Here is a 17,530-nt window from a genome sequence, read left to right as displayed (position 1 = left end):
TTAGACAAGTGGCTGCTATGACTAACAGGTGAGCAGACAGGTGTCACTGACTTCACATGTGCTAATGCCACTCAGTCAGTCTGTGCGGCTTCTGTGTCTTTTGCAGGACTTTGATTAAATTATCTCATTATATCATTATATGTCGATAACCGCGGTGACACATCTGCAGCAGCTCAAGTTCAATCTGCTCCTCAAACCGAAAGCCTCAGTTGGAGTTTCACAACACTTTTTGATGTGGAGACTCATTAATGTCGCTCAGCAGGACGGAGAAAAATGAAAAGTCAAACCCATAGACCTCTTCTGAGGCCCTAATTACAAGATCTAAACTGTCACTCATAATTGAAACACAACTAATGGACTCGCTAATAGGTTTCCACAGAAACCTCTCAGCTTAAATGTCATTAAAGCAGCTGATGTGGAAGGCAGAGGGACGCGTGGGCGTTCAAAATTCATACGTCCCACGGCCATTAGCCCCGAGATTTATCCGACTGGTGAATTAATACAGGAAGCTATTTAAAGGCGGGCAGGGTGAGATATTCTAGGAAATGTTCATTAGTCTCTCCAGCATGTGGGGCTAATTAAAGCCCCGTCAGAAAGCATTTACTTTAGGCACAGCTCTGTGTGATTAACTGTGTCTCTGCATGGACACCAAACGGTGACCTACCTCGCCATGACCTCCAAGGTGTCCTTCCTGTGGACGGGGAGAGAGGAAAGGATCAAAATCAGGTATCTGCATGCAACGTAGGATTTAAATATCCTTTGATAAAGACTAAAAGTCAGAAGAGGACCAAAGCACGACAAAAATCCTCAGTTTGAAATCCACCGAGTGCATTTTTCTTGGTTGATGTTCCAAAATAGTGCAAACTGCTGATTCGTCTTTTATGTTTAATCTTTAATGAAAATTTTAATTTGAGTTTTTTTGCTTCTTACTCAAAGAAATCTAAAAGTAAAACTCTCCAGGTCAATCAACTTAGTGTTAACTCTGCAGATGCAAACAAAAAACAACATATTTAATGTTGTTTGCTAACTTAAGGTAATGCACGAGGACTATAAAAGTGACTGTTATGTTTTGTGGTACTTACCTGAAACAGGGAAGAGAGATGACAGTTTCGTAAAACCTCCAAGTGGCAATAAGGTCTTCCCTGATTGGATTGGTGGAATAATATCTCCAGGCAGACTTGAGATGGGAAGACAGGAGATCAACCAGAAGTTATAACAGCGCTCAGCTTAACTGAGTCCAGAAAACATAGAAAGTCTCAGCTGGACCACGCAGAAAGATGCCGATGCCGTCAGGTAGCGTCTCACCTGGATGAGGCCTGCAGCCGGATGTCTGCGCTTCTCAAAGTGCTTCTGTCTGTGCTGCTCCTGGACCTTCAGAGCCAGGCCCGAGCCCAGAATACCCTGCAGCCATAAAAACAGAAAACACGTCGCTCAGTGCTCCTGCCGTGCTGCGGGACGCCAGTGCCGAGCAAAATGTTAACACCTCGCCTTTATCTTGGTGAGGGTTAGCAAAAGGTCACAGCTTGGCTCAAAAGTCCTCCTTTGTCCACATCAACCAACGCAAGCAGATGTTTTACACGTACTTATTCACTCGGCTGCTCATGTATCACATACATGCAAACACATGACCTCCTGGTCATTAAGGAGGTGCAGGGCGGTGCTCTGCTAGCTGTATCCATGGGACTGATTACAGCTGATAACCTTCAGTGGGAACATGTTTTACCCACATGTTCTCATCGCAGAGTAACTGATGCTTCCAGAATGTGGAGGCTCTGGTTCGAGTCCCACTGAGACCTGCTTTCACTTGGTCGAGTGTCGGTAAATTGTGGGTGTAAAGTAAGGCTCTTTATTAACAATAGCCCTGCACAGTAAGAAGGTAGAGAGTGACACATCATAACCCCGGGACCAGAGGACGCCTGGTGTATAAACGAGTGACACCAGTGGTTGATATCATGGCACTAACTGATGCCCCGGGAGAGAACTGACTGTTTTCTTATACTGAAAGAGGCGACACTTACTAATAATCTAGCATTAAAGTGTTACAATCAACTTGTGTTGCACATTTTTTCTTCATAAATAAAAAGGTCAGAATTACTTGTGCAGTTCATACAAGACAGATTTCCTAACATGAGTATGTATTGATTGATTTATTCGGACTTAAATGAAACCCTGCACCATCAGCAGCGGTGTGTAGAGGAGAGCGCACTCACTGCAGGCAAAGCGAAGAAGGACACTCCGATCAGAGCGAAGGTGCCGGCTAGCAGCCTCCCAGCCCAGGTCTTTGGGGTTTTGTCCCCGTAGCCGATGGTGGTCAGTGTGATCTGAAAAACACAAGGAAGATAAAACACAGGCAGAAAATCTTTTAAATTAAATCACTAAAATTCGACACAACAGCCTCGGCGTCCTTGTTTCAGCAGTAATGTTTCCGTGGAGACTCATCTCTCTCTGTGACCTTCGTATCGATCCGTTAAAGGGCTCTTCAGTGTTTCCCGGAGTCAGAGGATCGCCCTGAAAAGCAGGCGGTGACAGTGGAACATCTTGTTGAAGGACATTCTGGCGGCGCAGATGCTCGCTGTCATGGAGCTTGAACTTTTGGCCCCTCTGGTTGAAGGACGGTCGCTTTAATGAGGCATTGGTGCTTCCCTTGCCAGAGGCCCTCATTAAAGCTCAGAGCTCTGCGAGCTTTCAAACGGGATTCACCGGAAACCCTCAGGCTTTCCACCGGCACATTACTAGAAACTAAAACCTGATTTTTTCCTGTCCTCTTGGCAGAAATCCCAGATTTGATTTAAAGCCAAAATATTAGCAGTTGATGATTTGGCCAGGCACCATCTGTCCACCGAGCTGCAGCCAAATCTACTCTCACCTCTAAGCTGCCAAAATCATTTCCAGACAAATAATTTGCAGAATTCAAGACAGGATTTTTTGTTTCCAGCAACAAAATTTCAACAATATGCATGTTAATTCACTGAGTGCAGTGTTAGTCGTAAACTTGGAGCTTGTTTTTTTTAATGCACGTACCAGCCCCCACCAAAGCGCATCAGCGTAGGTGTCAAAGTCCTGCTCTTTGGGCTGGGCCGTGGGGTTCTCCTGGTCAGACATGCTCACAGAGGCGTCATCCTTTTCCACCAGGTAGACAAGGAAGGACGCCAGGATGAGAGACAGGAAGCCGATGTACCAGGCTGTGATCAGCTCCTGCAGAAAACAGGGAAATATTTGAAAGAAGCTGATATTTTTTTATTTTAAATCCAATAAAAGACTGTTCTAATTCATTATTTACACATTCACAGCTGAGCAGCAGATTCCGGGTCTGAGAAATGAAGCCAACAGCCGCAGTTCCTCTAATGTCCACCTGAGGCTACCTTCAAATCTGAGTCAGTTCCTGCAAACTCCCATAAACTTTCTAATTGCTTCCAGTTTAGTTTCTTTACATCTTCAGCTCATGTGAGTGCTTCACTACACTTTACTCGATACTTCAAGCACTTTCAGTCGTCTCAGAGCGACAGCCGACTCCTTCCAGAGAAGTGCACATTTCCATAATTATGTTTTCCAGCAACTTCCTTTAAAATGCTCACACGTCAGGAAGCAGGAAGTGTGCTCGGGTCCACGCCTACCTTACTGTGCGCGTAGATGGCGGAGCCCAGCAGCTTCCACGTCCCTCCTCTCCGGTCCATGCGCAGCATCCGCAGGATCTGCAGGAAGCGCAGGCTGCGCAGGGACGTGGCCAGCACATTTCCCTGGTTACGCACCGCCACCACCGGCACCGAGGCAATCAGCACGAAGATGTCTGAGCCGAAAACACAGCAGACAAAACCTCGCGTAAAAGACTGTCAGGGAAAAGCTTTCTTCACATGGTTAATGAGACTGACCCGACACGCTGATTCAGTCGTCTTTGTGGGACGACGAGTTCCTAACAGGAGCTGAACATAAAGACGCCGACGAGATGCTCCTAATACGTTTAATGGTTTTAACACACAAGGAGAATTAATGTGAATGCTTCTTCCTTCAAAGTGCCGCACAGCACATTATATTAGCTGTAAAATATTTGGAGGGTATTATTAACATAAAGTATATTCCCTGTGTGCACTGTGTTACTGCACACACAGACTCACTCACTAACCACTCATCAGTGCACGCTGGTTATTACACCAAGCTGGATGGTTGAACAGAGGAGCTGTCTAAAGCTTTTAGAGCCTGGATCAGATTTTAAAGGTTGGTGATGAATAAAAAAAAGCCTTTCATGGCATCACAAGCTGTAATTCTTGTCCTGGAAGACTATTTCTGTGTTTATAGGTCAAGGCATCTGCAGGAAATCGAAAACTCATCATCATCATCCAAAACCGTTTCCCAAAAACTGCAGAGAAGTCTGCAAAATAGTGAGAGTCGCTTCATCTTCATCTGCAGAGCTGCTGTCATTAAAACCAGAAAACGTAAAAGAAAAAGCTGTTTTACAGGAAAACTGACACCCACGTGCTGCAGCATCGCATCAAAAACACATTATGACGGAGCACATCTTGCTGCTATGTAAAGATTTACGTCACAGTAGCTACGTCCACCTTTACACTCTGTATGGTCTAACAACTGAAACAATCCTGATTTTCACTCTTGTGAACACCTGCAGATCTCACTGAAAGTCGAAGTTGACATTTACAGGTGCCAGAAAATGACGGAAACAAACTCTACATTATTAATTTCAGGGGTGGGGAACTCCAGGTCTCGAGGCCCGATGTCCTGCAGGTTTTAGACGTGTCCTGGATCCAACACAGCTGATTTAAATGGCTAAATTACTTCCACAACATGTCCTGAAGTTCTCCAGAGGCCTGGTAATGAAGGGTGAGATCTAAAACCTGCAGGACACACTTAGGCTTGGAGTTTCCTGCCTCTGATTTACTTATATCCAAATCCCCCTGTAGACGTGTCGGTAAGCCTTCCTTACTGACGAGCTCCCAGTAACACATCGTTCACCAAACAGGATGTTCAGCAGCAGATTTCCATGTTTAATGCTCAGAAACCTTTAATGACCTTACCTAAAATGCACAGGGGTTTGCGAGCGAACTTCAGCCTGCCCCTCCATCCTTTATAGCGACAGCAGCAACCGGCCGCCCAGATCCTCAGCGCAAACTCGGCTCCAAAGATGAAGATGGCGAACGTCTCCTGCACAAGGACACGTCAAAAACCCATTCACAGCTCGCTCAGATACGAGCTGCATGCTACATCAATAACGATTCAAATTCAGTGAAATCTTTCAGTGTTACTGAATCTGCCTCTTTGTTTGTTGTTACATCCTGTTTTGGACCCACTCCACATCTGCTCTCTCGGTCGTGAAGCAACAAACAAGATTAAAAAAAGAGAAAATTGAATATTTGAAGTGTTATTTTGTCCAAATAAGCTCTGATTTGTTCAGAAGGGCAAACGGAAACTGTCCAGGTGGGAATGATTTCAACCAAAAATTGGATTTCAATTTTATTTTGTACATTTTTCCTTCGGACGCTTCATTTTTGGAGATTTTCTTGTAATTTTCTGGCAGTCCTTTTATTAAATCAACATTTTCCTGCTTTAATCTAATATATTTATTATTTTGTACTTTTTAAAAAAATGTCCTCTAACCATTTATTGATTTACTTACTCATGTTTTACAGCTGCTCATTACTATCAGTCCTATTTCAGTCCTTTTAATGTTTGTGTATCTGCATTTTACACTATTTATTTTTTAAAACAGTGAAGTATTTATATTATAAGTATTTATATCAGCTGAGTTTAGTTTATTTAAATGTGAAATGCAAGTACCAGATTTTATGCTCCAGCACCCTGCGACCCCTGAATTTGACATTTTTTTTAAAGGTCAAATTTGCTGATTTGAGTGAAACATGCGTCTGATGATGCACATTAAAAAAAGCTTGTGTTTAGTGGAACGATATATATATATATATATATAAAAAAAAGATACAAACATAAATGAAGAAATGAAATCTCACCAGTATGACCAGCCAGTGTGCCGACACGTTCTCGTGTTCCTTGAATGTGGTCAGTATGGCCAGAATCAAACAGCCCAGAACGATTAAAAACCTGCAGACACACAAGAGGAAAAACATTCAGTTACAATAATGCACGACACTCATGTGCAGGACACACAAACACTACAGAGTGCAGGAAAAAAATCACTCAGAGTGAAACTGCACAGTCTTACTGTCACCACTAGAGGGGGCCACGTCTCCCTTTAATTTATGCACGGGGGGATAAATTATATTATAATGTGCTTATATCACATTTACTCAAACCTGCAGGAGTAACTCCTGGATAAAGACTAAAAAAACCCAACAAAAACATCCTCATCAAACTTGTTGTCATGAATCTGTGGTTGCAGACCACGAGAGAAGCACTGACTGAACCTTTAGGACACATCAAGTCTTCAGGGGGAAGTGGACACGGAGGGGAACGAGACACATCTGAACACAAACTAAAACTTAAAGCTGTAACTGGATGAAAGATGGAAATCACAAGACAATGAAAATATAAAGTCAAACGGAGAATATTTGATGTTTTAACACATCTAAACCGAGACCACTATGATTAAAAAGCAGGAACACTGGAGGTCTGGAACTGCTTACTGTAACATGAGGTCTAAAAATGAAAAATTATACAGTCTTATTTAACAATGTGACATAAACATACAGAAAGCACGCCGCAGTGATAAGAAAACAGTGTAGATACTAAGAACGAACATTTTATTAGCACACGTCAGATTTTTTGTTAATTTCTGTTTTAATTTGACTGCATGCACAGAGTTTCATTTAAATGAGGCTAAATTACAGCACATATATAGCAAAATTCATTTCTTTCCGTTCCGCCTTTTTAATTTAACCGGGTAGGAGCGTTCATCCTGCTGCTCGTGCTGATCGGTTTAACTTCAGCGATTGTACTGCAGGCTCTCTGTTGCATAATGAATGTGTGCCTGGCAGATGAGTCGTTCAGAACTGGCTGAATTCAGACTAATCTCCACCGAGCAGGCCCGCTAACCACACAGCATCAGAAAAACAGCAGAATTTTCCTTTAAACTAAACAAATTGTGAGATAATTGTGAAGCCAGCAGGCTCACTGACAACCTCCCACTGCTACGGTGAAATCTGCACACAGCGCTTTAAAAAAAGGGTTTGGTTTGGAAAAAATATTGCCATTAATTTCAATGGACAAACCAACAAAGTCAGTTTAAGTCACCTGTATTTATGCAGCACATTTGAAAACTATAGGAGCTGATCTAAAGGACATTACATTAGAAATATAACAACTACAAAAGCATAAGTGAAGCAGCACAATTAAAGGAGACCTATTCTTTTTTTTTATTTTTATTTTTTTATTTATTTGTCACATGTAGTTATAGCTGGTACAACATACAGTGAAATGTTTTTCCTGGCTAAAAAAGTACTCCCCCCGACTGTGCAGACATGCTAAAAAGGATTTTACATAAACTAAAAAAAAAGGGGGGGGGGGGGGAGAAACAAAAGTTAAAAAGTAAAAATAATATAAAAAACAATGTAAAAGTCCATATGTTTGTGCTTATAAGTATATATCCATGACGTGCAGGATATTGTACTGTAATAATTTAAATGAAAAAAAACTATAAAAATATACATTATTTACATAGTACAGATATATATAATAAGGTACGGATAAGGTTCAGAGAGAAAAGTAAAATGCAAATTATGTACTGTGTGTGAGATTGTCCATCATGTCGTCCGGTTTGTGTTTTGGTTGAGGAGTCTCACTGTTTGTGGGTAAAAACTCCTCCTGAACCTTTCTGTTCTTGTTTTCAGGCTACAGAGGCGCTTTCCTGACCTCAGTAGCCTGAACAGTTTGTGGGCGGGATGGCTGGAGTCCCTAATGATCCTGATGGCCCTGGATCTGCACCTTTCAGCATAGATGTCCTGCAGTGCTGGTAAAGATGTTCCCATAGTGCGTTCAGCTGTGTGCACAACCCTCTGCAGGGCTTTCTGTTGCTGTACTGTGCAGTTCCCGTACCACACCATGATGTTGTTGCACAGGATGCTCTCAATGACACCAGTGTAGAATCTCCTCTGTATATTCTTGGAGATCTTAAACCTCCTTAGACGCCTCAGGTGATAGAGGCGCTGTCTGCCTTTACTAATGAGGAAGTCCGTATGTGTACTCCAAGTAAGGTCCTCGTTGATGTGGACACCGAGGTATTTGAAGTTGGAGACTCTCTCCACAGGGGTTCCATTGATCTGAATTGGGGTGTGAGTTTTCTCGCCTCTCTGTTTTCTAAAGTCAATCACCATCTCCTTTGTTTTACTGATGTTCATGGAGAGGTGATTTGCCTCACACCACTTTGCTAGTCCATCCACCTCACTCTGGTAGGCCCTCTCGTCGTTCCCAGAGATGAGTCCCACCACCACTGTGTCGTCAGCAAACTTCACAATGGAATTAGTGGGGTGTCTGGCCGTGCAGTCCGCGGTGTAGAGGGGGAGGCTCAGTACACATCCCTGGGGGGGCCCCTATGTTCAATGAGAGTGTATGGGAGTACACATCCCCTATTCTCACTGACTGTGGTCTCGCGGTCAGGAAGCTATAAATCCACCTGCACAAAGATGTACTGAATCCCAAATCTTGGAGCTTACCCGAGAGGGTGTGGGGCACTATGGTGTTGAATGCTGAGCTGTAATCTATAAACAGCATTCTCACATAGTTCCCACATCCCTCATCTAGATGGCTCAGTGTGGTATGCAGGACCTGTGCTACAGCATCTCCGGTAGATCTGTTTGTCCGGTATGCAAACTGCAGTGAATCGAAGTCGGGAGGAAGAAAGGAACTGATAAAGGGTTTCATGAGCCTCTCAAAACACTTCATCACTACAGATGTTAGGGCTACTGGGCGATAATCATTTAGGCTAGCTGGGCGGGTGTTCTTCGGGATCGGAACAATCACTGATGTTTTAAAGCAGGTGGGGACTACCTGCTGAGCCAGAGAGGCATTGAAGATACTAGTGAAAACTGTGGTCAGCTGATCTGCACATACTCTTAGCACACGTCCCGGTATGCTATCTGGTCCCGCTGCCTTCCTGCAGTTTGTTGCCCTCAGAGCTCTCCTCACATCATGCTCAGTCCAGCTCCAGAAAGATAGTTTAGCTCCTCTGCCTTTAAGAAAAATGTCCTCTGATTGGCTGCCCCTAAACAACACATTAGAACAGCAGGTTGGTGGGATCTCTATGACATCATACAGCACCAGAAGTAGAAAAAACTGAGTGAAGCTGAGTTTTTAGAGCCGGCTCCAGTCTGAGCTGTTGGCTCATAGGGATTTCCTTTACACACCCTGACCTGATACGATAATAACTTTTTAATATGAACAGCCTCCAAGAACAGGATAAACAATATGACAGAAAAAAAAGGTATAGACAATTGTTCCCCTGTAGAAGGCTTGTAGGAGGAAGAACGTAGGAGGGTCTGTACACAAGAGCTGATGTACAATCACGAGCAGCAGAGCTCGACATGATGCTGGATTTAAGAGCCTGGGGGCAGCGCCGCAGACAGATCAGCCAGTTTTGGTTTTAAGGTGGAAGCGAGAATTAATTAAACAAATTCAAGCATATTTATCATGACGCCAGTTAGCAGGCTAACAGGTGGCATCAATTTTCAATGCCCTTAAGCAAAGCACTCTCTTTGTCCAAACACAGCAGCATCCAGGGTGATAAATCACCTCTTGGACCTGTAGTGTAATAAGTAAAGCGAGGCTGTTATCACATTTGTTCACCTTGTGCTCGAGTACGCGCTGGTTGGTGGTCACATGATTATTAAAAATCCAGCTATGCAGCAGCATCATTGATCATCATCAGTAAATAACCAGTGAAATAAAAACCACAGCCTGGTACTGCATGCAAACGCTAATGCAGATTTTTATTCACTCATGTGATTGTCATGTTTAACCTGTGAGCCAGCAGGATGTGAGTCACCATTACAGAGCTGAACACTTCAACGTGCACAGTAAATGAGTAACAGTTGACTGTAAACAGCTGCACAGAGGTCACCAAGTGATGTTTACATGATGGTGTTAAAAGGTCTGACTTTCTAAACAAGCTGCATGAATCAATTACTGCAGTGGAAACAGCAAAATCATAGCCTGATGTAATCCCTATAAATCAATAAACAAATAAGCAATAACAATAAAAATAAAAAAAATAGAAAAAAAGATAGAAAAAGTAAAAAAATAAATCACATAAAAGACTTGTATGTCTTGGTTAATGATTGCTACCCCTGAAACTGAATGAAACAAACACCCCCCCCCCCCAAAAAAAAACAAACAAACAAACAATATAAATCACACTTTAAAAACAAAAACAAAAACGTACTATCCACAGACATCCACAATAGGAGTCACCAGTGCCCTCGATTAGTTACCAGTAACATTAAAGTAAGAAAACAGGAAATCTGGGATGGAGCAAAGCCTTCTCAGCTGTGGTACGTGGGCCACGGCTCGTACCAGGAGGGAAACTTACCAGCTGCAGTAATCTGACTTAAAATATCAGGAAGCTTCATGAAAGCCAGAGAACAAAGTACAGAGAGTATAGAGTGTATAAAACAGCAGCTGGTTTGGTTTTCTGGAGCAAGAATTGAACAAACTGAGATAAGAAGGTGACGAGCTAGGTTATCAGCTAATGCTAGCTAGCTAATTAGCAAGCTACACTACAAACTAAGATGGTGAGCAACAAACACAAAAACAAACAGAGCTGCCAAGTCACAGCAGGTTGATCACCAAAACTTCTTTGACATATTATTGACAGGTAACTGTTCTAAAAAACACCAAATGTGACTCAGCGGTGCAGTAGTTTAAGTTAGCAGAGGTCAGGCCTAAAACCAAGGCAGGGAAAAACAAGATACCAGCGATCTGATCAAGTCGCAACAGTAGAAGATACTCTCCACAGAGCATCTTCTACTGTGGAGTAGGACTGGATGCAACAGAAGCACACTGGGCTGTCAATCAAAGGAGCCACACCCTTAACAGAAGTGTATCACCACCTGTACAGGTGTTAAACTGTCCATAGAGTCTAATCTGTTTTTGCAGCAGGCTGGGAAATTTTAACATTGGAGTCTATGGGGAATGACTCACATTTGGAGGACATTAGAGTAACAGAAGAATTTTAGTATTTAAGGCTTCATATTCCAGCCTCTGAACAACAGAATAAAGGCCCAAAATCAATTCATTTTTTTATATAGCACCAAATCACAACAACAAATCAATTCAAGCCGCTTAATATTGTAAGACCCCAAGATAATACAGACAAACCTCAGCAATCATAGGACCTCCTATGAGTACAAACTTAACAATGGGAAGGAAAAACTCCCTTTTAACAGGAAGAAACCTCCAACAGACCCAGGCTCAGGGAGGGGCGGGGCCATCTGCTGCGACTGGTTGGAGGTGAGGGGGAGGGAGGCACAAAGACAGGCAGGGGTGAAGGTGGGTCAGTGGATGAAATAGAGCCCCCTGTGCAGCACAAAACATCAAACACATTCAGCTAACTGGAGAAAATGTAGTAATTATAAGAGTTAAATCCTCCTTCATTTGTGTGACTAATGACACGAACGCTAAATACATCAAGATGAGCTTTAAAACAGGAAAGAAAAACTCTCTGTGCAGTTCAGTAGCTCCTGTTTCAGCCTTAATAAAAACATATTAGTTGTCCTCTATAATAAAATGAGAGCATAAACTATTTATTGTCATTTCCACTTGATGAATCCCCTAATTCTCATTCTGTGCCCTGCCACCTAAATATTCAGTTTTCCACGGTCTAATGCTGCATTTTAAAAAGCTCGTACTGCTACTCTTACACTTATATTTAGCTTCCAGAGCTCAAATTAATTGGATGCACACGTACAAATGGCTATTTAAATGCTCCTGTAGAGTCGATCACACTGTGGCTGGATTCCAGGTACACTGGAGTTAACCGCCCAGCTATGATATACGACCCCGAACTGCGCTGAGCAAACTCAGCCGCAGGAAGGCAGCCAATTAACATTTATCCAGAGCGCCCATTACTCGCCACCATCAGCTCTGCAAAAGATTATTTTGTTCTTTCTCAGCTCGGGTGTGATGGGGTCATTTCAAAGCAACTCATCCAAGAGCTTCACAGCAGCCACGGGACAGCCACTGATAATAAGAACCTCTGGAACATGTTATCATTTGCATAATTCGCAACACTACAGGCGTTGATGTTAAGACGCGAGTCGTGCAATTAGAGTCCAAATAAAGGCTTCTTGGTTTTTAACTTACTGTAGCCTAATCCAATCAAGTATTTACTGCAGTATTTCATCAGGGTCATTGATGTAAAATGGTTCAAATCTAAAAATAAGTGCAGAAAAGAAGCTTCAAGGCAGACGAAGATGAAGCAGCTCAACTGACAGATAAGTTGGGTTAACTCGATATTGCACAAAAATGGTTGAAAATGAGATTAAAGGAAACTGTATACGTTTTTCTGTGGGGTTAAATTGTTAGTGAATTTGTTTGGCCACTGCAGAGTTAATTAACTGGTAAGACTAGTATCTCGAGGAAGATATGGATTTGGATATTTGGGGGAAGGATCCTTTACTGTACATGTTTACATAAATGTAGGCGTGGAGCTCAAAAAGCCATCGATTGCTCCACCGTTTAGATTCTTTTCCAGTCCTCCACCCTTCCATTCCTGAGTCTTGAATCATTCATGGCCTGTTGTATTGCCATTAGCCGGTGTCGACAACTCGGAGAAGTTTCTGAAGTGCTTCACAATCATAACAGCATCAATATTTCACAGCCAAACAGCCTGAAGAGCTTTATCGAATTGACCTGAAAGAAATGGTAAATGGCCTGTATTTGTATAGCGCTTTACTAGTCCCTAAGGACCCCAAAGCGCTTTACATATCCAGTCATCCACCCATTCACACACACATTCACACACTGGTGATGGCAACTACATTGTAGCCACAGCCACCCTGGGGCGCACTGACAGAGGCGAGGCTGCCGGACACTGGTGCCACCGGGCCCTCTGACCACCACCAGTGATAGTTGAGCGCTTGCACATGTGGCTGTCACACGTTTCTCTGACTCGTCACAGTTTTTCCTTCCTGCATTCCTGTCCTCTGAATTAAACTGGAGCGTTTCTCCTCAAAGTTATCCAGAGGACAGAGATAATCCTGGAGCGAGCGCAACCAGATCAATGTTAACTCGATATGATCCGACAGATACAGATCTGCAACACAACCGGCTTCCTATTCGTCTTCAAATAGTTTGTTCAATAAGGCACACAGAGCGCCGTCGATGCCCATTAGAGGCGACATGTCGAGTGGAGCCGGGCGGAAATCAAACAGTCCGACTGAATCCGCAGGAAAAAAGTCAGCCAAAGAAGACGTGGCAGGCTCGGGAGTGACCACATGGCTTTGACGGGTTTAAGAAGAGTCCAGTTCTTGAGTGGGGCCAGAGTTAAACAGATAAATCAATAGAAGAGACACAGTCTTTACCATTTCAATCATCCACAGCTCCACACAGACAGAAAGTCCGACTCAAGTGAATGAAATGAGTCCAGTCTAGTCCATCGATATCCACACCAGGTGGCTTCCTCAGGAGGTCTGACCCATAACAACAGACTATGAAATACCAGATTTCTATCCTGCTTTTTGATGTTCCAGTGAGAGTAGTGGCAAAAGTAAGCATCTAGCTATAAAGTCCTGTTTCTGGGACAGCCAGCAGTGTTTCCACAGGAGGAAGTGACATAAATACACCCTGAGATGCCACCAACACCTCCAGCCTCACTATTAGTCTGTGTGTATGAGGTGAGGTGGTGAAACGCTCCTGGAAGCTCCATTAGCTTCCTGTTGGACAAATCAGTGAAGCATGCCGTCCAATCTGTGCTGTGATTGGCAATCAAGAGTTTCCTGATAGAGAAAACGGTCTTTCCATCCATTTTCTTTGTGATAAGGTCACGAGTGACTGATGAGAGGGGACTGGACCTGGTGGCTCTGCAGGAATCGGTAAAATGATGGAGATTCGCACTAAGAAGAGGCACTGGTTTTTGAGAAAATGGTCTAGTGCCTGGAACAGCTTATAGAGCGTTTGACATATGCGATAAATAAAGCGTCACAAGGCCAGAATCAAACAATGACCCAACTAAAGGAGACAGAGTACAGCTACAAGGTAAAATCCTTTAGTTTTAAAGCTCAAAAAAGCCACTGCAGATACTGAAATATGTCCAAAAGTAAAAGGATGGATAGTTAGGATAGGACCTAGGATAGGATCTCCAATCATACAAAATGCCTTCAGTTCTCTTCAGTTTTGTGACTAAAAATTGAAACAGCTAAAACCTAAAGTTCAGATTTAATTAGTTTATCTGTTTATGTGGACGAATGGTTTACTGTTATTAGAGGTTATGTGGCAGGAATGATGAGGTCATCCCACCTAAACTCCACTCTCTCCGTTAATCCACCTTCCCTGTGTCGGCCTCAGCTATGCCCGGTGCTGATACCACCCCTGAGGTTTCCTAACATCCAATTTGCCAACGAGATTCAATAAAGAGTGCCGACGACGCAATTCTGGCAGTTAATTTGCTCAGTAATATGCAAACACTGGTGGGAAAGGACAGCAGCAGGACCGGCGGTAATGACTGCAGTCACAAGGACGAGATGAGAGGATCTGTGGGAAGACGTTTGCAAACAGTCGAACATCATTGACGTGCTGCTATGAAGCGGAGCGAGCCTGGTGTTCACTGCTGGCTGACAGCTGCAGTTCTTTGACTCACTTAAATGTTACAGGGAGTTTTAGGACTTCAATATCTGAAACTTCTGCTTTGGAAATGAAATTTTACAAAACTGAAAAAACGAGCTACTCTTTACCTGGGTGAGTTTATTATTAGACACTCACTTCAGTTCAGAGTGATCAGATTTGATTTATCAAACAGTTAAATTATCCAACCATCCATTTTCTGAACCAGTTCAGTCACAGACGCTGGAGCCGATCCCACCTGTGATCCTGTGAGCAGACATGAGCTGACGGGTTTGAACCCAACACCCTCCAGCTGGTTGGGCCCTGGTTTTGAACCCAGGTAAATTAATTAGAGTAAACTAATGAAGACAACTGTTACATTAAAGCTGTGGCCTGTTTTGTTGTTATCCGTGATGCGTTTCATGATCATATATTGTATGTATTGTACGCTGTACGAGTAAATGGAAGACCTGCATACATGATAACCAGATTATCTGTATAACGTCAATAAAGCATGCGATGAAGTCACAGGTAAGTCAAAATTTTGAGTTAATAACCTGAAACTTTACCTTACAAATGGATTTTGTTTTCCAGAGCAGGTTTTCATAGAGATTAGCCGACCTCATCCAGTCATGTGCTTTGTATCTGGTTTGTTAGCTAGCTTTTAATTTATCTGTATTGTCAGGCAAGCTAGTGTTAGCTAACATTAGCCAGAAGAAATACAGCTCAGGGTTTCATCCAAAAAACGATCTCTTGATGAACTGAAGATCATGCTAATGCTAATCATAGCTTTTCACTGAGGGTAAAATTTCCATTTTATCAGATACACTTCAGTAGATAAAGCTAACAGCTTAGCTAGCTGGCTAACTTTAGCTTTTCTCTACTTCATGTGACATGTCTGTCAGGCTTTTTCTGTACAAGGAGTCTGTTTATGAAAAATGTGATTTGGGTTTCTCACTCTGTATTCGGAGTAATACCCGACAATTTACTGATGAAGTAACTGATCAATCGGGTCACTTCCTGTCTTTATCATCTACAAAGACATCTTCTCCTCCTACCTTCACCATTGGTTAGAGTACTGGGCTTCACCTTTATTGATGACTTTGGAAAATGCATTCTGCCCTTATTGATTTATCTGGGAAGCATTCTGAAATATGGATTCATTTTCCCTGAATGCTCCGTCTCCCAGGAGACTCCCTGCTGACCTCAACACTGCTTCTCAAAGCTGACAGAAGGTGAGATTTACAGGCATTTGCAGCGATCCTGACAGAAAACCATGTTGGGAGTGATGGCTTTCACCTCCAGCACCTCCCCCTTTTCCCTCCATCCTCCCCCACCGAGGCCCAGCAGCTGGAGACAGGAAAAAGATATTCAGGCTGTGATTTGGGATTTGCTGATCAGGCAGAACATGGTGTTTCACTGGGGATATCCTGACCCCTGGATGTACTGGCGCATGGTGTGTTTGTAGTTGTGTATCTGTGCATGTGTGTGTGCCAGACAGCTTCAGACAGCTTCATGAGAATAAACCATGGACAGATTAGTAGATGGACTGGTACTTCTAGTCTTATTTACCCAATCACTCGATGGATGAATCAGGGTTCAGATTTCTTATCTTCAGTATTTTCAGTTTCACTACAGATTGGACAGTAGCTGGACGGTGTTTCTACACAAGTTTGTCGCTTCCATTCAAACTAGGACCCCAGCAATATTTTTAGCAATCAAAGCAATCACAAAGAAGTTTCTGCCAACCACCTGGTGAAATTTATCCCTAGTGACAAATGGCTGCCAGTGGGGTCAATGACCAGTCTGTAGATCTGCACGACTAAGTCCCACTGCACGAGTAGGACTTTAGTCTCTAGGCCCGTGTGCCTGGGCTTTACTCTACATTGTCACCATGACTGTCACACATCCAAAATCATGCACAAGTTAACATTAACATTGTTAGTAGCCACGTACCTGCAATACCTTAACATAACTAAAAGTCTTTTAGCCACTATTGATATCACCATTAGTAAAAAAACAAATTTAAAAACCATGTTTAAACATTGTTGTGTTAGCTTCACTTTTCAGATCTGGGAGTTCTGATCAACTTTTACAGTATTTGTGGATAAAACTTCCTTCCTTTGGCTGGTGCTATTATTAGCTTACCTGCTAACAAATTGAATACTAAAACTCAACGTTTTAGCTAGCAGGCTAACCTTAGCATGTGTACCTTTTATTGCTAACAAAAGCACACATAAGCCTTATCTAAAGCCTCATGAGTGCTTGTTTTTAGGCCTTTATGTAGAGTTTGTGTTGTGTTAAAGGCCTGTTATTTGTTGATGACCATTAATAAATGACCATTAGGTAGTGTCTAAGCTAATGTTAGCTAGCATTTAGTTACTGTAAAAACAGAGGTCTTCAGTCACAAGACTCAATCACAGGCCCGGTTTGACTTTTGTGATTCACTTACTTTGAGTGTTTACTCACTCCCTGATTGAGCAAACAAAATGAGATAATTAGTCAAACTAATCAGATTCATTTAAGCTAATTATAGAATATTTTTTAATTAGCTTTAAAAAAGCCACAGCAGCAAACCCACATCAGAGAGTCTCCTAAAGCAGCCGAGGAGTCAATAAGCTGCAGAGATGATGCTGATTACTCAGGAAAACATCTACCTGCTGGATGCATCACACTCAAGCCGAGTGCTGACTTTGAGTTTCTCTCCGTCCTTGTGAAGCGCCAATCAAATCGACTCGTACAGTCCCACCATGAAGTCCTCAGTGGCCTCACGGGACTGAATTCAGAGGTTGGACGA

At 42.8% G+C, this 17,530-nt stretch overlaps 1 protein-coding gene across 1 annotated transcript in view; it reads right to left on the bottom strand.

Annotated features, from left to right (window-relative positions):
• kcnq3 (potassium voltage-gated channel, KQT-like subfamily, member 3) overlaps window positions 1–17,530 on the bottom strand; it is a 101,582-nt gene that overhangs the window by 12,701 nt on the left and 71,351 nt on the right. The window contains exons 2-9 of the mRNA XM_085376935.1: window positions 5,976–6,066; window positions 5,028–5,154; window positions 3,615–3,787; window positions 3,022–3,195; window positions 2,211–2,321; window positions 1,306–1,401; window positions 1,083–1,177; window positions 665–691 (exon numbers count right to left, since the gene is read on the bottom strand). Coding sequence (XP_085233061.1) covers window positions 665–691; window positions 1,083–1,177; window positions 1,306–1,401; window positions 2,211–2,321; window positions 3,022–3,195; window positions 3,615–3,787; window positions 5,028–5,154; window positions 5,976–6,066 — 894 coding nt within the window. The remainder of the gene's footprint in view (window positions 1–664; window positions 692–1,082; window positions 1,178–1,305; window positions 1,402–2,210; window positions 2,322–3,021; window positions 3,196–3,614; window positions 3,788–5,027; window positions 5,155–5,975; window positions 6,067–17,530) is intronic.

Source organism: Diplotaxodon limnothrissa, linkage group LG18, assembly GCF_057381915.1.
Source record: "Diplotaxodon limnothrissa isolate DT_005_m linkage group LG18, D_limnothrissa_male_GT1.1, whole genome shotgun sequence".
Lineage (NCBI taxonomy): Eukaryota > Metazoa > Chordata > Actinopteri > Cichliformes > Cichlidae > Diplotaxodon > Diplotaxodon limnothrissa.
The sequence above is the reverse complement of the archived record's forward strand: the minus strand, read 5'-3'. Positions and strand labels throughout refer to the sequence as shown.